The following is a 24998-nucleotide window of genomic DNA, read 5'->3' as shown; positions in this document are numbered from 1 at the left end:
AAATTACAGCTAATGGTAACATAATGTACAGATTAAGTCTGTCACTATCTATACACTGAAATATGTTCTCAGGGTGTGTGAATTTACAGCAAGCACAACCCTTCAGTTTTTTTGTTCAGCAGCTGATTACAACTGACTTGTGGTGTTGGCCTGTTCTTATAGTTCTGGGAAAATTCCCATGATGGCGCCATGCATGAAATCCTCCTCTGAAATGCAGATTGAGGCCAGTGTTTTATTGTGGAAGGCCTAAGGGTTCATCTGTGGGCGTTTCTCAAGCCGAGATCCAGCAGCGGGTCAGAGTTGATTTCTGTGCTCTCGGATGGAGTGGGCGTGAGGTGAAAAATTGTTTTTAATGGGCGTGAGTTTGAGAGGGATGTCCAGCAGTGTCAGACCCTTTCTCATTCCTCCTGCATGGATGAATATGATTTAGTTGTAACTTTTCATCCTGCACCAAATTTAGGAGAAGCAGACTAAATATAACAACAGTCACGTGATTGTCAACTTCAGATGACACCTGCTTAATAGCCTTGGAAGTATCTTGCTGCTTCTCATCTTTACAACTCTTCCTCTGTGGTTTAAAATGTGTCATCTACAGTAGCAGAAACAATGTTCCCAGATGAACTCTACACACTTTGATTGGCAGGGTGAGATTTACCCTTCTGTAGCCTAGTAACAAGCCGAAGTGAATTAAATGCAGCTTAAAGTGGTCTTACGCTCGGCGACTAGCTCACATACAGAAGAAAAGGGCTTCTGTGTTTCTATGGTCTGTTTTATCACATCTCCACGCTTCATTCGTCTCTCGGTTTTCACGCACGTTAAGATCAAATACAGTTGAAAATGATCATTCAGTCTTGAAGCTAAACTGTGTTGAACCTATAGCCTTTCCTCTCACAGTCTGGACCAGGAACAAAAAATAGGAAAAGAAAAGTCATTCCCTCGAATGACCTTTTCCCATCAAAGCTAAATCTTAAGCTGTATGGAGCAACACCAAACTCCTCTTATATTCCCACTCATTAGTTTGATGAGCAATAGTTCAGACAGAGGGTGAACATACTGTATGACGGGAGCTAAAGGACTCTGTGACCTCAACTTCTACTAGATGAAAGTTGTAGTAATAACATGAGAAAGAAAGTGCATACTATAGAAAGTCAAATATCTTGTAAAAGTTTTTCTTTCTTACTGTCCTTAGATTGCTTTCAGATGAACAAATGTAGGAGGTTATTTGAGGTATTTCTTATCAAGGCAAACCAAGGACATGGAAACTTACAGCAGCAGTATCAAAAGCTTCTTCTGTTCATTGGTCACACATGGAAAACCAGCATTTAAGAGCTGGTTAAAATGAATTAGCTCCCCTTATTGAACTAAAGATTGCTAACATAGATAGAACTGGAATGTCTTCTTTGAGTAGGTTTGAAGCAGTCGGGGTGAGGGTCAGCGGCTCCAAATCTGAGGCCATGGTGGCCTCTTTTTGTCCCCTACGGGTTGGGAGAGAGTTACTGTGTCAAGAGAGGGAGTTCACAAGTATATTGGGGTCTTGTTCATGAGTGAGGGTAGAATGGCGCATGGGATGGAACGATTTACTGGTCCATCTATGCCCCAACCTTCACTGTGGTCGTGAGCTCTGGGTAGTGACTGAAAGAATGAGATCGCAGATACAAGCGGCCGAAATGAGTTTCCTCTGTGGGGTGGCTGGGCTCAGCCTTAGAGATAGGGTGAGAAGCCAGGAAATCCAGAGGAGAGCCGCTCTCTAGAGCCGCTGCTCCTTCGCATCAAAAGGGGTCATTTGAGGTGGTCAGGGCATCTGATCAGGATCCTCTTGGGCACCTCCCGTTAGAGGTGTTCCAGACACGTCTAACTGGTAGGAGGTCCCGCGACACACCCAGAACATTCTGGAGGGATTACATATCTCATCTGGCCTGGGAACACCCCCAGGAGGAGCTAGAAGGCGTTACTAGGGAGAAGGACGTCTGGGGTGTTTTTCTTGGCCTGCCGCCCCTGTGACCCGGCCCCGGATAAGTGGGGAAAAAATTAATGGATGTTTTCAGTATATCAACTATTTTGGCAGTCCTGCAGTGAGGAATGTGATGTATACACCCTTCACTATATGATGTAACTAAATCATATGCATTGTAAAACATCAAAGACAGTTTTCCCATACTGAACACATTTGTATAAGAAAAACAGAAACAGGCAGGGTACACCCTGGACAGGTCACCAGACTATCACAGGGCTGACACATAGAGAGAGACAACCATTCACGTTCACATTCACACCTACGGACAATTTAGAGTCACCAATTAACCTGCATGTCTTTGGACTGTGGGAGGAAGCTGGAGCACCTGGAGAAAAGCCACGCTGACACAGGGAGAGCATGCAAACTCCGCACAGAAGGCCTCCCCCAACCCCGGGTTCAAACCAGGAACCCTCTTGCTGTGAAGTGACAATACTAACCACTGCACCAACGTGCCACCCGCTGTCGGGAACTACTGGAATATTAAGAGTGAGAAAGTCCATATAAACAGGTGGGTCAAATGAACTCTGAACTTTCACCCCTGGAGTCCGCTGTTCGGTTCCTGTGTGAATTTTAAGCCAAGCCAGGTTTTTTCTAAACCTAACCTCATGCTTTTGTTGCCTGAACCTCAGGACTCAGCCTCAAAACAAGGTATTTACCGTACGTTGTTAGCTTATTTGACAAAGACTTGAATGTAACAATTGTACCAACTGTAGCTTTAATGAAATTACCAAAGAAAAACACTAATATTAGACCAGTGGTTCCCAAGTGGTGGGTCCCAGTCCAAAAGTGGGTTGCAGGGTCCATTCTGAGTGGACCGCAAGTGACTGGAGAATGTATCATGTTTATATACAACACTCGATTTTGAGGTACAGTGAATTTCCAGTACAGGAGATTTATTTTGAAGTGCGGTTTCCTACTGTAGAGTGACGGACTAACAGACAGCTACTTGACAGCAGCAAACAAGCTTGACAACAATGCCAAACATCATTATGACACTGAATATATTAAACTGTGGACCTTGAACTAATGACTAAGGAGAAATCTGGATCCTGTGGCTGCACCAGTTGGGAACCACTGTACTAGATAATACATTCAAAATGTGTGAGGAGAGTGTGTGGGAAAAACAGGTAGGCCCAGATAACTTTTATCCCAGGTTGCCAGGGTAGACTATGATGGCCTTGTCTCACCTCCCTCATTATCTGTCATGTTTCTACTAACCAAATGAAAACTAAAATGAACTGAAACTAAATAGAACTACATGAAACATACCATAGTGTTGGGTGCAGCGTGCACTCTTTTAAACCATATGCCTGTATATATATGTAGGATGTCTTCATACATTTCCAGCATTCAAGACAGAAACCCATCCTGCCCCTAAGATATTTAACACGACCACATGACCAAACTCAGGCCTGAGAGCACATGAAAACAGCAGGTAGCTAACAACCACCACAAGCCTCAAAACGTCTGATATAGCTTTATAAAATGTGAAAAGTTGATGTGGACAGCAAACTGCAGGGATAAGAGATATTTTCTACTTTCTTTAAGTGTCACTGTTTTCATCCCTGAAATGCAAATGCTTCCATCATGTTGACGTGTGCTTCAACAAAGACATTTAAACCCCTCTTGGATTCTTTTTTTTTCCTCAGAAAAAGAATGTCAGCAAAATCCCCTAAACTGTGAAACCCAACAGGCAGAAAACGTCTTTATCCGTACAGTCATGAAACCATAAGAACAGTCATGTGCACTGTGGGCTGGCTGACGAGAAGCAGCCGTCAAATGTGGTGAGACTCCACAATGGAAGCATCCTCTGATGTTCCCCTCCTATCACACAAAGCTTCTTCTCATGACCGACCCGCTCTAAGTCTGAGCCGGAGGATGAGGTTAATGATGGTTAGATGGAGCTTGAGTGTGACAGAAGCCGGTTTGATGCTAATCCTCCATGTGGAGCGCAGCATAATCCTGTACACTCAAACCCTGAGAAAATGTGGTTTACCTAAAGAAGAGTGCGACATGAGAAACGTGTCATATATTTCATAAATCTATAGCTGCGGTGTCAGTAAATTTTCACTTCTGTCTCCCACACCAAAACGAGATCAAGCACTCTTTCACTTCTGTTTTCCATCTGGAAACACCAGCGAGGATTCACACTTATAATCAACATCATGGATAAAGAAGTGAGAATGATCGAGGAGGGGAGAGTACATTCCTGTGGCGTCATTTCTCTGGAAGAAGAATAAAAGCTACAGTTCAACTGAAGCCCCATTTTGACGTTTCATAGTTCATACAGCTGTTTTTGCCCAAATCAGTTCTGTGCCTCTCTAGTTTAGAACTAAACAAATAAAGTGTGTGTTTACACTGGATTGATAAGATGCCAGAAATTATGTAATTAGATACAGAAGTGTGGACTTGTGTTGCATGACTTGACTCGAGTCAGACTCAAGTCACAAATTTGATGACGTAGTACTCAACTTGCCAAAATCAAAAAAGATTTGCAACTTGATTCAGACTTTAAAATCTCATAGCTACATTGGATTTAAGCCTTTTGACTTGAAAATACTAAATAACTTCCCTCAGGTCCAAAGAGTAAGATATTGTTTAATTTATTTAATCTAATATAATTTAATTGAATGTATTTCCTGGATCAACAAAGGTTAATGTTATTAATTCCTAACAAGTTGACACTTAATTCTTCAGATCTACTTAGTCAAAACCAACCTGACAGCATCCATCCAAGTTTTAGGAGAGAACCATGAAGAACTAACGTTATGTTATGTTGCTTTGCGATATGACACGTCACGTCACGTCACGTCACGTCACGTCACATACAATTCTCTCTCCACTTTCAAATCCCGCCTCAAAGCTCATCTCTTTCAAATAGCCCATTCAGTTTGACTCCCATCCGTCTATCCACACAGAGCCGCTATTTACACTATATTTTATTCACTGTAAACTTGTTTCTTGATTATATATTTGTTGTTATGTTATTATTTTTTTTTAATTCATTTTTATGTTACTTGATTCCTTCTCTCATTGACTTTATTAATCTGTTGTTATTTTCTCTATCTTTGCCTGTAAGGTGACCTTGATTGTCTTGAAAGGCGCCTATGAATTAAATGTATTTTTATCATTATGTTACTGAACACCAGTTAGAAAAAATGATAGCTAGGATAATTTCATTCATGTGCAAAAACTGTAGCCTGGAAATCCAGACCCAAATCTAGAAAGATTTAGGGTTAGGGTTAGGGTTAGACTCGCTGAGCAAATTCAAATTGTGCTCTGGTGAGAACTCTGGATTTCCAGGGTACAAAAACTGTGCAGTGGTCATCAAAAAGCAAATTGCAATATCCAAAACATGCAGGTCAAAGCGGAAATGACTTCCAACTTTGTTTGTTTGTTTGAAGTTGCACAAAGAACAGAAAGTGGAGGCTCATATTAACATAGCTACAAGCTAACGCTTAGTTAGCGTTAGCGTTGAAAAAGCTTTCATGATTTTTGTATATGTAATACTGGCATTATAGTTGTTGAAGAGTGCATTCTGACTTGTTTAGGACTTTAACCTGACTTGGGACTTGCAGTTTTGACTTGGAACTTTAGTGCAGAGACTTGAGACTGACTTGTGACTTCAAAAGACGATGACTTTGTCCCACCACTGAAAAAATAAATCAAATGTTCAGTTGTGCACCTGTTCCTCTTTTTCATTCACCTTATGATGTTTTAAACCAAATAAGCATCAACTTCACTCATGAGTGCTGACTTTCTGTTGCTTCTTACATGTGGCTGTATTTGTGAAATAAAATAAAAAACAAATTAAAAGTATATTTTTATAAAGCCACAGCAACTCAGACCACCCACTTTCCACTATCCTCCATTGTCTACAGTTTTAAATAATATGATATTTAGAATATTATGATAGTAGCTTGATAACTGCTATTAAATAATGTGATATATGTTCCCTGTGTGAAAATATAATGCCACATTTTCACATAATCACCTAATAACTATGTCACAAACAACTTATAATAAACCTATAATCATTTTTTAATGATCCTATACAATTATCAGTAAAAACTAAATTAAAATCATGATTTAGTCACAATGAATGAATAGTGAGTAGCCTACCGTTCATCACACTGTATGTCTCATTAGTGGATGGCGCCCTCCGGTGGTTCAAATACTCAGTGAAAGAGATTTTGACTCATCACTGCAAACTGCAATGACTCTCTAATTACTGCTCTACTACAAACAATTTCCGGTTTAAACATGATAACCAAAAAAGGAATCTGTTGGTGTTGTATTGTCACTTCCCATTTTAATAAAGACATCCTACCTGGGCACTGTTTTTAATCTATTGTATCACAGACACTCTTTACTCTTTGTGTAAGAAATTATAGTAAGTTTATGTGAATTTAATCAGTTATAACACCCAATATGTTGAATACTAGTGTGTGAAATTATGTCAGTATCATCTGTCTGCGTGACACTTATGTGACAGCTGCGTGTCGTTGTAAAATATAAGTCCATAATAGTCTACAACAGGCGGAGGTCCAGTGACACCACATCATGTTGTTACTGTAAATTAGGCCGTTAGTTTTTCCGTAAGTAGGAAGTAAGCTACACCGCTGTTTGCTATGCTACCTTCAGTACCATAGGATTTTTAACTATTCTTCGGACGAATACGGAAGCGCAAGTAGCTTATAACACAAGAAGCGGTACTAAACTCATACATGAGCTTTGATAACTGGTTTAATGTGTAGGTGATTACATTCAAAGAGCCAAAGTCACGTAAAGAATAAGATAAACGTGTTATTTTCACTCTTGGTTGTATTATCGACTCGGATGCCCCAAAGTCGGAGCTTTATGAGTGTCCCTGAACGCGCCGTGAGTTCCCTGCTGGTTAGTCACTGCTGTGTTGTAAACAGACGGTGTTCACAGACTGACCTCCGCTCCGGGCGGATCCGACCAGAACCGGGACTGACTACCGAAACCCGCGATGGTAAGACCGGAAATATTCTCTGTATCCTTTTTAACACCACATGAAGTACTTTATATAAAGTTTACGTAGTGTTTGTGTTTGTTTAAGCTCCAGTTTCACCTCGACTTTCTTCAGGAACAGTTTTACTTGAGTGACAAAAGGAAAAGAGTCCAAGAAACTTAAACTGAGGACACTTGTTGCACACTTATTAAAGCTATAACCGAAACACAGCTGTCTATTCTATTCTATTCTATTCTATTGTACTTTTTGTAGTTCCGGTTTAGTCATTCATGCATTATGAATGTATGGAAATGTCATTTTAAACTAAATAACATGGTGGTTTTCTATTTTTTGGTGCAGTCTTTCGTTTGTATACGTTTTTCTACCTGAGGCACTGAAACCAGCAAGTTTACAAGTATACATAACTGTTTGCTTTTCAGCACTGAGTGAGTATCACCCAGCAAAGAGGAGGGAGCACGACCACTGTATTCTCCTCGAAGTCAGACAACAAGGTGGGTAAAATGTTTAAATAAATATAGAGGGCATCTCTTCAGGTTTATACTTTAGAAAACTATACATAGATATTGTCCAGAAGGAATTAATCAAGAGTTTTCAATGGTCAGTATTGGTATCAGTACTTTTGAGTTGAAGCATTGGAAATGGGAAGTGGAAATGTACCTAACAGCCTACATTTATTTAAGTACTGTTCTTAAGTGCAATTTTGAGGTACTTGTACTTTGCATGCTTCAATATGCTTAAGGGGAAACCACTGTACTTTTAACTCCACAACATTTATTTGATTAATTTAGTCACTTCACAGATTCACATTAATCATACTAAATGTGATCAGTAAATGTGATCAAAGTGTGGTACAGAATTCAGCTGCAATGAGACATGATCACATCACTCCAGTTTAAGCCTCTTCACATTCGTTCCCAGTATCTTTTAGAATAGATTTTAAGATTTTACTGATTACATTTAAGGCTCTTCATGGTCTCTCTTCTAGCTGTATCTCCAATCTCTTAGTGCCGTACACGCCAGGACGTACTTTAAGGTCCTCGAGCAGAGGTTTTTTGTTTTATCCAGAGGCTCGGCTGAAATTAAAGGTGACAGCATTTGCTGTCAGGGCCCAGAGGCTCTGGAACTTGGTCAGCCAAGTCACTGATCTCTTTTAAATCCCTTCTTAAAACATACTTTTTATCAGAGGGCCTTTCCTGATTTTATTTGAGTTTTTACTTCCTCAGTTTTTATATACTAAAGTCTTTTTATCAGTTCTTTTGAAAGTTGTTGTTTTCAAGTCTTGTCTGTTTTAATTAGTGACATGTAAAGCACTTTGTAACTCTGCTTTGAAAGGTGCTTTATAAATAAAGATTATGATCAACAACTAAATTATATGTTTTATTATAGAGTAAGATAAAACTTTATTCATCTCCAGGGGGAAATTCATGAGCTACCCAGCAGATGAAGTGTATAAAGCAATAAAATTAGTCCCACCTCCACGAGCTGCTTCATTTAAGTGATGTATGACATGACATGAATGTATCAGTAATTATAATCCAGCCTTATGATATACATTACACTGAATCAGGCCATTCTGCATAAGGAAAACTTAACATATATTTGGATTAAGTTGAAATTTTCATTGCATGACTTTTACACATTACAAAGTATTTCTGCACTGTGGTATTTCTTTTACTGTAGTACAGGATACGAGCACTTCTGTCACCTCCGCCAATACCTGATATTTTGAGCCAAGAGCCAATGTTTATACATTTTGTTCCATATGTTGTAGTACTGCCGCAGGAAGTCTTCTTGCAGGATCAGACAGATTAAGATCAGCAAATAGACCTCAGGCAACATGAGAAAGTCAAACTTTCCGTTGACATCAGACCACAGATATTTTTTTCAGGGCAAGCAGCTCTCTAAAAAGAGAAATTACAGCACACATGCTGAGGACAGGCACACACATCACAGGCAAACGGATATACAGCATATATTGGTCCAGTTCTATTTTTATAACTAACTTTTCAATCTCAGCAAGTCAGATAATTCTAACAGAGTCATATTACTGTCTAAATGACAATCCACTGCCTGTAAGCTCTTCATTAGTCATAAAAGTTAAATGCTTTCCCAACATGCTGTGCGTAGGTCCTCTCCTGTGTCCACAATGACCACCCTCGAGGACGGTGACATGAACACCTTCGGCCCGGAGCTGCCGGCCATGTTTGATGGTGTGAAGCTGGCAGCGGTGGCGACTGTGCTCTACATCATCGTCCGCTGTCTGAACTTGAAGAGTACCACAGCAGCACCAGAGATCATCCACCAGGATACACTGCTCAACCGTTACCTGCTTAAATCCTGCCCACTGCTGACCAAAGAGTGAGTGTTTATTAGTATATAGTTTTTAAGACTTATGAGTGATGCACTTTGGACTGGATCATTGGATGACGTCTGCACCTGACATACAGGCATGAGATTCACTTTTTTTTTCACTTTTCAAGACTGCTGTAAAAAGAAGTAATGGAACATCCGACAAAATAATTGAGAAAAACAGAACTCTAAACTGAGCTGGTTTGTCAGTTGCAGATTTGATGACTGGGAATTTGACATGACTTTAATGACTAAGACTTGACCTGGAAACTCGGACATGATCTTGGTGACTCTGAGGACTCAACTTGGATTTCATTCGTCTATTCATCCTGTCTCATGAATGCAGTATCTCAAGAACGCCTTGAGGGAGTTTCTTCAAATTTGGCACAAACATCCACTTGCACTCAAGAACTGGTTAGATTTTAGTATTCAAAAGTCATTAAATGAGTTTTGATCATAACTTAAGAATTCTTACTCTAATAATGCTAAAACTTCACACACCTTTCTCAAGAAAAGAAAGGTCTGGCTGCGCTGACTCTCACTTTAAGATTGGAGAAAAAAACACCCCGGCTCTTTTTATTTCTTTCAACCAATCACAATCGTTCTTGGCGGTGCCACAGCAACGGTGCACTTGCAAAAATATTGCCGGGGGGAAACAGGTTTTGGTGTAACACGCTCACAAAAATATCACCTACAGGACGCGAACCATGGCAGAAAAATGGCTACATCCCTGCAAGATCAAACACTGCAAAAGTTAGTAAAGGACGTGTTGAAAACTGCTACACAACTGGAGGTGCGGGTGGCTCGTTCCGCCCAATGAGAGGCTGATCTATGCAGCAAACTTCCGCCCACTCAGACTACTGAATTGGTGACACTAATCTTGAAAATGTGCTGATTGTATAGATCTTCTGTGCTGCCGCATTGAAGACGTGTGAAGCATCCATGTGGCTACATGAGTCTGGACAGACAGGAATGTAAACCGTAACTGCAGCTTGACTGGTTTGTGGAGGCGGAAGTACAGCAAAGTAGTTTATACACACAGTGAGGAGAAAAAGCAGGTAAACAGCAACTGCAAACAAACAAGGAGCAGTAAAAGTAACGAGTCAGACAAAGTCATTCTTCATATAAAAGATTCTAATCAACAACTCATTTAAAAAAAGATAAAACTTAATAAAGAATTATAGAGAGCTACGAGTTCATGAAGTGTCAGACTCACAATGGTCAAGAAAGGATCAAAATAGATTTAGCAGAACCAGACATGTTGTCTGTTTTATTACACACATTTTTCACATTATTATGCTAGTAGCAGCTAATGTAGCCTCGAAACTCAAGCAGATATGAGGAGCAGCCTACAGAGGTCTGGCAGGCTATCCAACTCTACATCTCCAGGTATTTTTGATTTTCAAACATGAGGTCTGTAGCTCCACGGGGTGCTGACTCAAATGACATCACTTGAGGCAATGTATCCAAGTTTGCAAAGCTCCCTTTGGATCCACAAAAGTCTTTTATACAACTTGTTTAGTAGTGGTAGTCTCCAATAACTGTAAACAAACTTTGATGGAGTTCCTCTTAATGTTTCTTAGAGAGTCTTTAAGTGTCTTTTTTTTTATCTTCTCCGCAATGTGTTCAACATTAATGGTAAAGTTATGCTCTTCATGGCAAACAAACCATTGCTGCTCACACATGGATGAGCCGTACATTTACTTGCTCATACAGTACATCCCACGAGCTTGGGCCTCAATCACTTAAGACAAGTACATCATTTTAAAGTTATGCTAAATCTTGTTGGCTTGAGACCCAATTATATCTAACACATTTACAAGTACATGGGAGTAAAGTGTCTAGAATTACATGATTTGTTGGTATTAAAATGTCACCACAAATAAGCAATCTTCTCCAGCTCAGAGCTCAAATCCAGCTCAGCTGCTCAGTTAAATGACTGATGATGCCTGTAGATCTGTCTGCCACCTCCTATAGTTGGAGTGGTATGTGGCGTGTCTGCAGTGTGACAGTCTTCGCTAAGACGCGGCTGAGACATCTTCAGGGTGGAGGTTACAGCTGTGATATGTAATATGCTTTTCTTTAGATACATTCCTCCCCTGTTGTGGGGCAAGAGTGGACATGTCCAGACGGTCCTGTACGGCAAGATGGGGCGTGTCAACACTCCAACGCCCTGCGGGGTCCGCAAGTTTCTCCCCATGCCGGACGGGGCCACGGCGACCTTTGATCTTTTTGAACCTCGTGGAGACCACAGCACAGGAGGTCAGTGGCAACAGCTAGTCTGTTTGGTGAAGCATCAAAGCAACTGGTTTAGGATTTACTGCATGTTTAGGATTTAATCACACAACCACTGATCTTCTGTTATACTTTGAGGGATTATTTTAAAGTGATCATTGTTTTGTTTTTTATTTTACTGTCTTTCCTATTGAGTTTTATCTGCTTGTTTGGGTTGTGGGTACATCACGCTGAAGTAACAAGCAGCTCATACTACAGTTTGCACGAGCAGGAAGACCACTAATGAAATCCCAATAGAGCGAGAATGCCACGCATTTCAGCAGCCAATTAAATCAACATGCAAACACACACACATAATGTGGCATCCACTTTTACGCCTACCCATGACTCAACTTTGAATGTGTCCCCTCTTGTTTGTCTGTGTGTATGTCAGATGACATTACCATGGTAATCTGCCCTGGGATCGGTAACCATAGCGAGAAGAACTACATTCGGACCTTTGTGGATCACTCCCAGAGGCAGGGTTACCGCTGCGCCGTCCTCAACCACCTGGGAGCCCTACCCAACGTGGAGCTCACCTCGCCGCGCATGTTCACCTACGGTAACAAGGGAAACATCACATGGCAGACTTATAAGTACACAAGTTAGAGTATAAACCATAGTGGGGAAATTCACTTTAAAATTAGAGGAAGAAAAACGAAGCAAAGTGAAACAAAACACAATGAAGTCAGAGTTGCAACATAAAAACACAATGACAAGTAAAAACAGAGTTTCATAAGTAATTATCAGTACGACACAGTTTTAAAAGTGTCTCTCTTTTATTCAGGCTGTACCTGGGAGTATGCGGCCATGGTGGGTGCCATCAAACGAGCTTTTCCTCAGACACAACTGGTGGTTGTGGGCTTCAGTCTGGGGGGAAACATCGTCTGTAAGTTCCTGGGTGAGAACAGATCCAACCAGGACCGAGTTCTGTGCTGTATCACCGTCTGTCAGGGTTACAGCGCACTCAGGTTGGTAAAATGAAGAATAAACAGAACTAGGACTAAAAAAATACAAAGATTGGGATACAGGACTGGTGTTTTAAATACTGTGTAAGCATGCATTTACGCATTTGTGTGTGTTTGCGTAGGGCCCAGGAAACATTCCTTCAGTGGGATCAGTGCCGGAGGCTCTACAACTTTGTGCTGGCGGACAACATGAAGAAGCTCATTCTGTCACACAGGTGGAGAAACACAACAAACATCACTGCAGTTACAGATGTGTTAATCCCTTTAACTTTATGACCTTTTATCATCCTTTTATGACCTATGTGTCCTTTTATCATTCATAAATTGTAGCATTGCTTTATTCTGGTTGTTGTTTCTCTGCATTAATTGTTGCAGTGGATTTCTGCAGCAACGCACCAAGATAAACATCCATTGAGGACAATACTTTTTTGGACAAGTATAGACAAGACATCATTGCTTGCATGTCAGCCAAATGCTACAAAATGAGGCTATCAGTGTGAACAAGTTGGAGTTGCTGCCTTAAAAAACATTTCTGACATTGTCTGATAGGTGTTAGGGCTTACCAGCTAAACAAATATTTAACTTCTTGCCCTGATTTGTCTAAAACCCGTCATTGTGTTGTTCAACAGGAGCACTTTGCTCAGCCTGAACTCCAGCCACATCAGTGAAGCAGACGTAAGCAGACTGTACGCAGCCACGTCCCTGACGCAGATCGACGACAGCATCATGAGGTGAAGTTTGGGTGGATTTTATATTTTGTTTCGGCTGCTAATGGCTGCCACAAACTCTACAGCCTCTCATCTCTGTCACTGATCTTATCACATGATTTGTTCTGCAGAAAATTTCACGGCTACAACTCGTTGAAGGAGTACTACGAGCAGGAGAGCTGTGTGCACTACATCAAGAACGTGAGTGTGTGCAAGTTTGTACAGAGAGCCTGATAGATACTCAGTTACTGTACTGTATTTTACATTGTATAAATTAGCCTAGCTACTATCGGAGATTTCCTCTACTCATATGTAGCCAGGATAAATCACACAAGACTTAACAAATGCTATTTTGTGGAGGCTTTATTGTCTTCGCAATTTATTGTGTCTTATCTGTGAAATTAAAGTAAATAAAAGCTTCCTTTGCACTGAGGGAAAAGGTTTCAGACAGGAGGTCTGCATCACCACGATGTGTAGTTTCATTTCTGGGGAGGTGCACATCAGGCTACAGTGTAGGGTGTCAATTTGGCGTAGGAGTAAAAATCCCCCTTTAGACTGTGTAATTAACATATTGTTCCCCAAAATAATGTCCCATGATGGACACCAGAAGGAGGGACTTCACCTCTCTACAGTGCTACTGCATTTACAACAACAGTAATACACTGACTAACACACCACTAAACCATCGTCTACAAATACTACTTCTGTAACTACTACCTCTCCTTCCTGAGGCAGTGCTTAACAAACATTCAGACACAAACTGTTGTTTTGTCTCCAGGTCACCGTCCCTCTCCTGCTGGTCAACTCCTCAGACGACCCACTCATTCATCATTCATTGCTGGATATTCCACGCACACTTGCAGGTTTGTGTGAAAAGACAAGATGCATTCATTAACGGTAGATAATTAGGAATATTTGAAGTCGTATTTGATGGTGTTGTTAGCTATAGTAGATTGCTTTGGCCATGATGTGGAATAATTCATCAGTTACAGCAATGTGAAATATTTGATGTGTTTTATGCAAATGCATTTAAAGTAACCCTGACATGGTTTGACATGAAGCATAAAATAATAATAATATTAATTTGGCCAATCTTTATGGCTAAGTCACCTTCATTGGCACATAAAAAAAGGTTGTTGTGATAGAAAATCCTTCATTAGAGTCTCATGATTAAGTGATAAAGACTGTTAGGTAAGTTTCAAAACAGCCTCAGTGGACCAAACAGAAAAAAGGTCACACATTAAAGCAATATATGATAATAAAACAATAATGTCCACACCTTCTACAAACAGCCACGTGGAAATATGCAAGTATGATCTCCTCCCTCTGCACTTTGAATCATGCAGCAACATGTGGAGGAGTCACTGAAACTGTTGCTATGACGACTCATATTGTTTTGAATGTTTTGTGTGTTTCCTACAAAACGAACAGGCACAACAGTGAAACATTGTCCTCGCAGTGACACAGATTCAGGCCAGTGTAGAGCAGAATGAACCCGTTGTCCCTCCTCTGCTCTGGAGCCGGACACTAGAGCCGCAGTCTTAAGTGTTGATAAAGTCTTGTCGCAGCTATCTGCTCAACACCGCCCAACCCAGACGGTCTTGTTGAATTTTTCAGGGCCATGTGATACGACTAGGCTGTTGGATTATATATATAGAGCAGTGTGTGTGTGTGTGTGTGTGTGTGTGTGTGTGTGTGTGTGTGTGTGTGTGTGTGTGCCCTGTCTTGCCTCAGTAGGTCACATGCACTGGCCCCTATGTGTGTAAATCAGTGTGAGTAATGACTTAAACCTTGACAAGTGAAATTCTAAACTAGTCCTCAGTGGTGGAAGGTAACTAAGTACATTTATTCAAGTTCAGTACTTAAATACAAATTTGACATACTTTACAGAAATATTTCCATATCGTGCTATTTTATACCTCTACTCAACTACATTTTGGGGGAATAATATTGTACTTTTTATTCCCCTACATTTATTTGAAAGCTTTAGTTACTTTGCATTAAGATTTCTAATACAAAATATAAATTAAACAGCATTAAAGTGATGAAAACATTAATGCATCAATAATTATTATCCAGTGAAATAAAATATATGATTCTGGAATGGGCCATTATGCATAAAGAGTAGTTTTATTTTTGGTGCTTTAAGTCTGTTTTTGATGCTAATACTTTTTTACCTTTAAGTATGAGTTTGAATACTGTACTTTTACTTGTAACAGAGTATTTTTACACTGAAGTATTGCTGCTTTTACTGAAGGAAAAGCTCTAAATGCTACTTGCACCACTGCACTTATTATTAATTTAAGAACATAGAATTGCAACAAAATAAGTGATATAATTTTATAGTTTGCCTTCAAATATTCAGTAAAAACTATACAAAAATGACCTCTCATTTCTTTAGTTTGTGAACAACAACAGTAACTCAGAGTGAGATTCAGTTTCTGTATACAATATTAATAGTACCCTGGGATCTATATATATAAATCAACAGGTGATTTCCTTCTTTTAGTAAAATCCTAAATGATTGAGTTGGTTTTTTTTCACCTGGACCTTTATGCTCTGCCATTTCTCCTCTAATCATCACGCTGTAACCTGTGACAGGCTGTTATGATACCACAACTATCACACATTCACATATATGGAGTTTTTTGTTGAGCTGCAAGCGTCACGTAGGTTTACATTACCAAAGGTTTATGACAAAATCACTTGACGACACCGACTCCCATGTGTACACGGCGAGAGAGGTGAGGGAGAGACGCTGTACTGCTGCCAGAGGAGCCGCTGAATGAGTTCCCTCTGAGTAGTAAGTCACTAAAAGAGTCTGAGAAGTCCGGAGATGCCACAGTTTATTCCACACTACTGAAGCTGCTCCTCTTTTTGGAACCACTGTGGAGTTTCCAGTTTTACACTTACAAACCACTGAATAACTAAATATTGTCACGGGTGTTCGTAGCTCTTAATAATTTTGTTTTTCCAGTTTGGTGACGATTTTCTGCACAACCCTGGAGATAAGCATTATAGACACTGGTGCTGGTTTTAATGCCTACCAGATTAACCCTCAATATCTAGCTGAACTTCAGTGTGTTAATGTGTGTGCAAAAAAAAAAATGTTACGGAGGAGAGAGTGTGTCGGTGGTGTAGAGTAACAGAAAGGGAAAGGAGGATTTCTGTGCAGGGGCCGAGCTTCTTGGCCACTGGCCTCACAGTCAGTCACCTACACAAAGCAGTGGAGCTTAATTATTTACCCTCACACTGAGAAGATCAGGGTGCCTTTAATTACCAAATGACTGGAGATGCTTGACCAGGAAAAAAGACTAATTGGCCCAATGAAGTGCAAAAAAAAGTTACGACTTCTTAAACACTTCCGCAAAAATGTTTCTGCTGTGCAGTCTTTACCAAAACTATCTGTTTCTGTGATTGTGCCAAATAGTGTCCATCTAATCCTAACTGAGACTATATAGAAGACATGGTTGTAGGGTCCAGGTCAGCTCCTCAGGTCAAGACTCTGCTGTCCATTTACATCTTAAGGAGAAGGGGCACTCCTTTGAGGACAGCACCCACCTACAGTGCGGTCTTAAGAACCCTCCCCAGATGGCTAAACACCCATTCACACCCATCTGACTCTAACAACACACATGATGGCTGGGTGGGTTAATGACTTGCACGTGACCTTAGCAACTCCGCCATTCCGAGCTCACGTGACCTCAGCGACTCTGTAAATGGATCACACCCACACAGGGTTTAAAGCCTGTGACTCCGCACCAGTCTGTTAGAACTGCACATTCACATGTGCATCACAGAAATAGAAAACTGGTCAGACATGGAGAATCACTCAACCCTGCCAAGACACAATGCGTCCTTATCACTAAAAACCCAAACCTGCAGTCAAACAATGTCAACCTAACACTTTACAACCAGAAAATAAACATTAGTAACACAGCAATGTTCCTTGGGCTAACTTTCCAAGCAACATGACCTGGACAAAACACGTCGATTACCTGGAACAAAAAGCAAACAATAGACAGTCCTCTGTGGAAAGCATGGCGCATTATCCTCAACAGTCATCAAAGTCTAACTATCATTCATCTGACCACTTCACACTTCACAATACTCTGTACTGGATCTGGATCACCATCTCCGACAACCAACTCCAACGTCTGCAACTGGCACGCAGACTCTTACAGACACCAAACAATAGCACAGAGATATTTGAAGACTGCATCCATCCTGCCCTCCAGAAAACCTTACAGGAAACAGACATAACAGCTGCCAACCCCTGTCATTCATTCTACAGCTGGCCAAATCTCCCCAACCACCCAACCCACCATTACCAAGTAATCAACTTTACTATTCCACCACTGCTGCCTAAAATCACCTACATGCACACATATACATTAATGTAAATAACACACACTACACACACACAAGCCCCCCCATTCTCTCTTCCTTCCAAAAACGACCTAAATGCCAGACTCAAGGCTTTAAACAAGTAGTTCACAAACCAGTGAGTGACAGCTTGGTCTATGTCCATTTCTTTGACACAGTCTATGCCCAAAATAACCTTCCATCTCCCTGTTGATGTTTTGAAGTGAACAGAGTTTACAGTTGGGTGCAGGGTGAAAATTTGTGGCCACTGTTAGACGCTGTTAAATAACGAGTTTATCTTTTTTCCAAATTCCTTAATTGTTACCACTAATATATTTATCAAAGCTGTTGTGTTTCCCTCGGTTGAATATGATTTGGTGGTTCTTTGGTCGACAGATCTAGTTGGTGAGGTTAAACTTTACACATATTAACCAATGTCATGTTGGTGTGATGATTGGTTCAGTAGTTTAAATGGCTGGCACACAAACAACCCAAACAAACCTCAGCTTTCTATCCTGTTACAAATACTTCCACTGTGTGTCAACAGCTGCTTGGAATGATGAATGGGCTGGCACTAAACTGAGTGTTAGCTATGCTTTAATAGTAAATACTGCTGAGTAATAGAAAGACATTAAATTATCGTACCTCTCCTTCTGTTTGTAGAAAAGATGCCCAATTTGATATTCGTCTTGACCCAACACGGAGGCCACCTTGGCTTCTTTGAGGGAGCCATGCTGTTCCCTCAGCCCCTCACCTGGATGGACAAGGTCATAGTTGAGTACACCGACTCCATCTGCCAATGGGAGAAGAACCGACCTGCCTGCCAGAGGAGCAGCCACCAGGACATGAACTCCTCCTGCCTGCAGAGCACAGGGGCGACAGTCAGTGGGTAACATACTGTACACAGATGTCTGGAGACAAAACAACAGACTAAAACGACAAAGTCTTGTATTAACTCCTGCATTGCTGTGCTAATGGCTTTACGGTTTAGTAAATAATTCTGGGAAAAGTAGGAAATCACTGAATGGATAAGAAAAAGCTGAGTGGAAGTGGGTAACACCAAGCTATAAACTGAAACCCACATTAGGCACCTGTAACATGACCCCATGGTGAACTGGTTCTTCCTCTTGTTCCCAGTTAACCTCCAGTGTAACACGAGTTCACCCTCTGCAGGTTTTTGGCAGCTGCTGCTTCTTGAGTCTGGAAAGCAGTGTGATATAATTAGTGGGGGACATACTGATATCAGAGAATGAATGTGACCTTTGACCTGCATGTAGAAAGAAGAGAAATGTTTGTTTTTCTACTTGAATTAAAACTGAAAACTTTTCTACAAAACTTAAATATAAAGTCAGATTTGGCAGCTAAAATAAATTAAATCATTCTCAAAACTGTAAGTTTATCTTAGTGTGAAGGACACAGTCTGAAGCCTTGAACCTTTAACCATAATATACTTTAAAATATACGTGAAAACCCACATCAGTTAAAGTCTGAAGAATTATATTTAGGATTGGGTCCCACACTCGCAACTTTTAAGGGTGTGGACTTACATAACATTAGTACTACCAAATACTGATCTGTGTCAAATTGACTTGTGCCAAATTTTAGTACCATAAGCCCCGTTTCCACCAGACACTTTCGGTACGGTACCTTTGGAACCAAAAGTCACCCTTCAGACATGGTACCTAGACCCTAGGTCCATTTAGCGTTTCCACTGCAAACAGTACTCTTAAATGTGGGCGGGGTTGTCGTTTATCGTCTACAGAACGAAGCTGCACACCGACATTTTCAAAACAAAATAGAACAGGCTCAGTGAGAGTCTCTCTCCATGGGATATTTAAAAATAGCAGGTTTGTGCATTTAGTCCTTCTCAGGCAAGCTCAGGGGTTTAGTGTTGCTGGAGCCTACAGGAACAATGCTCTGCGACGCTTTTTTCCCCCTCAGAGGGAGGATTACAATATATGCACTTCACATAATCCAGTTGAAATGAATATATATTTTTAAAGGCTTGAAGATCCACTCATTTCTAAAAGCGTCTGTCATCCAAGAGAGAAAATAAAAACTAATGCAGTGATGAAAATTGTCATATCGAAATTTAGGGTGTGCTGATGGATTCGTCAAATCATCAAGCAAAGTGACCGTCACTATTGACCAATCAACAGACTGCAGTGTTTTTATCTCCACCTTTTAGTACCAGGTCTGTGTGCTAGGTGCCCCAACAGAGGGGGGTCCAAAAATGGGGATGGTACACAACGGTTTCATTGGTACCATCCACAACTTTTCACAGAGGAAACGGGAAAAAAAAGCGTTCCGAACTGAACTGAATTGTACCGCACTTCTTGTTGGAAATGGGGCTTTTGAGTACATTTAGGTGAAAAAGTAACTTAGAGTATAGAGAAAGAAAGAAAGTGAGAGAGGAAGACTGTGTCACCCCTGCAGCTTGTTGAAGTCACAGTGAGTCAGGGCAACAGCAAACCAAAAACCGTTACATTTTTACAACTGAAACTACACTTTTGTTTGTACAGAGTGTAGAATACTGAAAAATGGTACCATTAGGTAGTGGTGTTGTATTCCGTGTTCTGGTACCGTACCGGTATTGGTTTAAATGTGACCGGTTACCCAACCCTAATTAATGATTCCAGATTTAAACTTGTAAAGTTCATGACCAGATTTAAGTGCCTTAATATGAATATGAATCTGCAACATATTTGGTTTTTGGGCTTGTGCTACCTCTGATCAGCAGCAGCATGACACGATTTATGGTTTACAGTAGTGATTTTCAGCTGTTGCTCAACATAACATCTGTCCTGTTGAGTCAAACTGTAAATTAAATTTCCTTGAAGGTATACTATTCAGAAATTGTCCATTAGTGTCTGTAAAAAAATGGCCAGGAAAAAATGATTTACTGTTTGGAACGAGCTTTGTCTGCTTGACGTTGTGCCTCGTTTTTTGTCTTTTCAGCGCTCTGTCTGTGGTTTTCATAGCTTTCTCTTGGATGCATGCTGCTTATTGTCGGGCACCAAGTCGCTACATTTTTAGAAAGTCCCGACCTCACGTGCACGTTGTTCCCAGGAACGTGCTGACCTCAGCAAAATAATAAAATACAGGCAGTGTAGTCTCTGCAGAAAAATACATCACCACACACACTTCTAGTGGGTGATAAGTGATGATTGAGAGGGATTAATTTTATGAGTCTAAACAGTTTTTTAGGAAAATCCTGCATTGTATATCTTTATATTGGTATAAAATGATCTTGTTAGTTTCCGTTAAGATAAGTCTTCAGTTTTATTGCAGGAAAAATGGGTTAAATAACACCCAGTTTGGTTTATTTGTATATATTGAGGCATAATTTGACTCCAGTTTTGCACTTTGCATTTCCATTGTATGCAGTGGACCATCAGCCGGCACTGTTGCTGCTGACATTCAACAAAAGGAATCAGGATGTCAGGTTTTCAAAGAGATTATATAAAGTTATATAGAGTTATAAAAACGCAGACAGACAGTAAGAGTGATGTTTAATTTTCTGTGTTGTTGAATAGAAATGCGGTCACTTCAGATGAGCTAGTGTCAATATTGTACTGCTCCAAGTCAGCTTGTCCCATTACATAAATTGCTGCAATAGCTTGAGGATGGTGGTCAGACGGTACAATTTCCCTGAATGCAGCTGTTAACTCCTAACTGCTTATCACCAACAGAAAAGGTCCTTTCAGAATTTAGGACACAAGATACTTAAAATGTCTGCATGACTGTTGAGGATAGAGCCGGGTCAAATTGTGTTTACAAACACTTTGAACAGAGAGGAGAGGAGAATGCATATGGGACACGAACAGTGAGCGTATTATTTAACAAATCCAATTGTGGACTTTCAATTTATACACTTACCAAACAAATGGACCAAAGCACTCTTCACTTTTCAAGAAAAACTTTTAACTTTGTAATTTTTAGTGATTCTGGAGCATTTTGGCCACATGTAACTCCCCTAAAGACAGGGACATGGCCTCGGCTCAAATACAGTGGAGGTCTCATATCAGACATTACTTTGAACAAGGGCTTATTGATACGTTTCATAAGTGACCAAGGTTTTTTGGGGTTTCTTTTAAGCTGCTTATTATTGCTCCATACCAGGTGGGTGGAGTTTGCCATGAAAAACAAATTAATACAGTGAAGAGAAGAGAAAAGACTGAAATCTTTCTTGGATTAAAGGGACAGTTCACCACCAAATCAAACATATTCTTCTGTCACCCGTAGTGCTGTTTATCAGTCTAGATTGTTTTGAAGTGAGCTGCAGAGTATTGGAGGCATCAGCCGTAGAGATGTCTGCCTTCTCTCGAATATAATTGAATTTGTTGTCACTCAACTTGTGATGCCCAAAGCACCAAAAAAAAACCCACAGAAACCTTCTGAGAATTGATACAGTTGGTGTCATTTAGGAAACAGAAAATAGTTCCCTGATTAAACTGCTCACAACAAGGTCTGTGGATTATCTTGAATAACCGGGTCATGGTTTCTGGAAAGAGACATTGCTGTTGAGTTCTTCAAATGTATTTTTGGCACTTTGAGCACCACAGGCTGAGTGCCATCTAGTTCCATTATACTGGAGAGAAGGCAGACATCTCTACAGCCCATATCTCTAGCACCAGGCAACTCATACCAAAACAGTTTAGGTTGATAGAAAGCGCTACAGGTTAGAGGAAAAATACATAGTTTGGATTGCCGTACCTTGGATTCAGGAGGAGCAAAGCAGATTCTGTCCTGGCCGTGGAACAGTGGACCAGCTCTTTACCCTCGCAGGGCTGGTGAAGGGGTCATGGGAGTTTGCCCATCCACTCCACATGTGCTTTGTGGGCTTGGAGAAGGCTTACGACCGCGTCCCAAGGGTCTTGTGGAGGCTACTCTTGGAATATAGCGTACCAGGGACGCTGCCATGAGCCATCCAGTCCTTGTATAACTAAAATGAGAGCTGTGTCCACACACTCGGCACAGAGTCAAATACGTTCTCAATGGGTGTTGGCCTCCGCCAGGGTTGTCCCTTGTCTCTGATTCTATTGATGATATTCATGGACAGAATCTCAAGGTGCAGCTGGGGGGAGGAAGGAGTCTGGTTTGGTGACCTCAGAGTTGTATCTCTGCTTTTTGCAGATGATGTGGTTCTGTTGGCTTCATCACACCTTGACCTCCAGCATGCACTCTGGCGGTTTCCAGCAAATTGTGAAGCAGTCAGGACAAGAGTCAGCACCTCCAAGTCTGTGGCCATGGTTCACTGCTGGAAAATGGTGAATTGCTGCTTCTGGGTTGGGAGTGAGTTACTGCCCCCAGTGAGGGAGTTTAAGTATCTCTGGGTCTTGTCCGGCTGTGCCGGACTGTTGTGGTGAAGAGGTAGCTGAGCCGGAAGGTAAAGCTTTTGATTTACTGGTCTAGAGCCGCTGCTCCTTCACATCAAAAGGGGTTGGTTGAGGTGGTTCAAGCATCTGATCAGGATCCTCCTGGGCACCTTCCGTTGGAGGTGTTCTGGGCATGTCCAGTGGCCAATGGTAGGAGGCCCTGGGGCAGACCCAGAACTTGCTGGAGGGATTACATATCTCGTCTGGCCTGGGAACGCTTTGGGGTCCCCCAGGAGGAGCTGGAAAGCGTTGCTGGGGAGAGGGACGTCTGAAACACTTCACTCAGCCTGCTGCACCCCCCCAGCTTTGGATAAGCGGTTGAAAATGGATTGATGGATTTTGGGGTGAACTGTCCCTTTATAAAACAGAAGACATAGGAAAACTACCACACAAACTTACCTCTGTTATGTCTCATGATACAGTATATTTCCATAAGAAACATTTTGACAAAGGTCTCAAACACTGAGAAATTCAGAATTTTATGTGCAGAAATATTTTGTTTCCTGTGGTTTATTCTGGGCCTCCAGTCAAATATGAGTCAGTTTCCTGTGAGTAACATCCCGTCAGACGCTGTAAATAAATGCAGAGAACTCCACCCAAGTTCATGCAAGACTTATTAATCAACATTTAAACCATCATGTTTAATACAACTTTCTGTAATTATAAAGCCTAATATAACCTGCAGCAGCACCACTTCTGTGTCTGTATGTGCAATATGTCATGACTGTTTGATATATGGCTGCTTTTCTTGCACTTTACTGTCTTTACAGTTCTTATTTTTCTGTTTGGGAATATAGTGGGTGTAACATTTATAATCTAATCTTAATGTTTTGTTCTGATATGGTGCACAGTCATGACTGATTATTAATATTTGAACTCACCCATTAATAAATATTTTTCACATAAATTCTTTTTGGTCTGATTATTATAACCTACTCTAGGTTTTTCTTTTATAGCGGTAAAATTAGCATTTAAAACATCTGTCAATCCATCACTTTGGTTTAGACTGAAATATCTCTACGACTGCCATGAGACTTTGTACAGACATTCATCATCCATGACTCATACTGACTTCGAAATTTCCGTGACTTTTCCTGTAGCATCACCATCAGGTCAAAATAATAAAAGTTTGACCAAAGACCTAAAAAAGTAAACCCATCAACCTCAGTTAAATGTAAGCATGCTGGTTGGCATGTTGGCACTCTAAACTAAAATGGGGGGCCTGGTCAACATTACACCAGCTTAATATCAGCATGTGAGCATTGTCATTGTGAGCAGCACAAATTTTTTCCCCAACAGTGGGCACGCTCCTTTTCTTACAGCCACAGCAATGTGGCCACATGGAGGCATCACTGTAAAATATGGATCTGTCAGAGTGGTTAATAGGATTATTAACAGCCAATCACAGCACAGTAAAGCAGAACTTGGCAAAACACTCCTGGGGAAAACAATGAACGCTTGTGAACATGTTAGCGGGCTGCAGCATTTAGCTTAAAGCACCACAGGGTGGCCCCAGAAAGCGGCCAGCCTTGTTGCTGACTCTGTCTTGTTTAGATTGCAGATAGATGCAAAGACTACACTTCATATTTATATACAGTTTATTGTACATTTATTGACATTCTTATTGGTGCACCAGGGTAAAACTTCATAATATTCATATGAATGAAGAACAATCTAAAAAATACATGAGAGACAGGCACTTGTTGGAATATCAGCCTTGTACTTCAAGGAGAGACGGACAAACAGAGGGTGGAAACTCAGAAAGCTGGAGCCTGCCAGTGTTCAAACAAGCTGTGTGGGTGAACTGTGGTCCGAACAAAGCACAATTTAACAGGTGTGAGATGGTTAATCTCAAAGACGGGGTCAGTGCTCTCATTTGGCTTAATGTGGATCAGCCTGTGTGTTTTGACTGAATATTTTAAGAATAAAAAACTTAAATGTATCTGA

General features: G+C 40.8%; 1 protein-coding gene across 1 annotated transcript; it reads left to right on the top strand.

The window, feature by feature from the left end:
• The first annotated feature begins 6911 nt into the window (after window positions 1–6911).
• Window positions 6912–23353, top strand: LOC125886939 (monoacylglycerol lipase ABHD2-like). The gene is made up of 11 exons (XM_049573332.1): window positions 6912–7010; window positions 7430–7501; window positions 9138–9368; window positions 11446–11621; window positions 12028–12195; window positions 12421–12604; window positions 12724–12816; window positions 13231–13332; window positions 13440–13509; window positions 14087–14171; window positions 18337–23353. Exons 3-11 carry the CDS (start codon window positions 9157–9159, stop codon window positions 18564–18566), a joined length of 1320 nt encoding a protein of 439 aa, XP_049429289.1. The 5' UTR covers window positions 6912–7010; window positions 7430–7501; window positions 9138–9156; the 3' UTR covers window positions 18567–23353.
• The last annotated feature ends 1645 nt before the right edge of the window (window positions 23354–24998 follow it).

Source organism: Epinephelus fuscoguttatus, linkage group LG4 (assembly GCF_011397635.1).
Source record: "Epinephelus fuscoguttatus linkage group LG4, E.fuscoguttatus.final_Chr_v1".
NCBI lineage: Eukaryota > Metazoa > Chordata > Actinopteri > Perciformes > Serranidae > Epinephelus > Epinephelus fuscoguttatus.
Note: the sequence above shows the minus strand (reverse complement) of the source record. Positions and strands in the feature narration are given on the sequence as shown.

What these genes read in the sequence shown, in the direction of transcription:
- LOC125886939 (XM_049573332.1), top strand. Translation starts at nt 9,157, where the DNA reads ATGACCACCCTCGAGGACGGTGACATGAACACCTTCGGCCCGGAGCTG. An exon ending in TGGAGACCACAGCACAGGAG is followed by an intron (nt 11,622 to 12,027) that starts GTCAGTGGCAAC and finishes TGTGTATGTCAG; the next exon opens with ATGACATTACCATGGTAATC. An exon ending in CAGGGTTACAGCGCACTCAG is followed by an intron (nt 12,605 to 12,723) that starts GTTGGTAAAATG and finishes GTGTTTGCGTAG; the next exon opens with GGCCCAGGAAACATTCCTTC.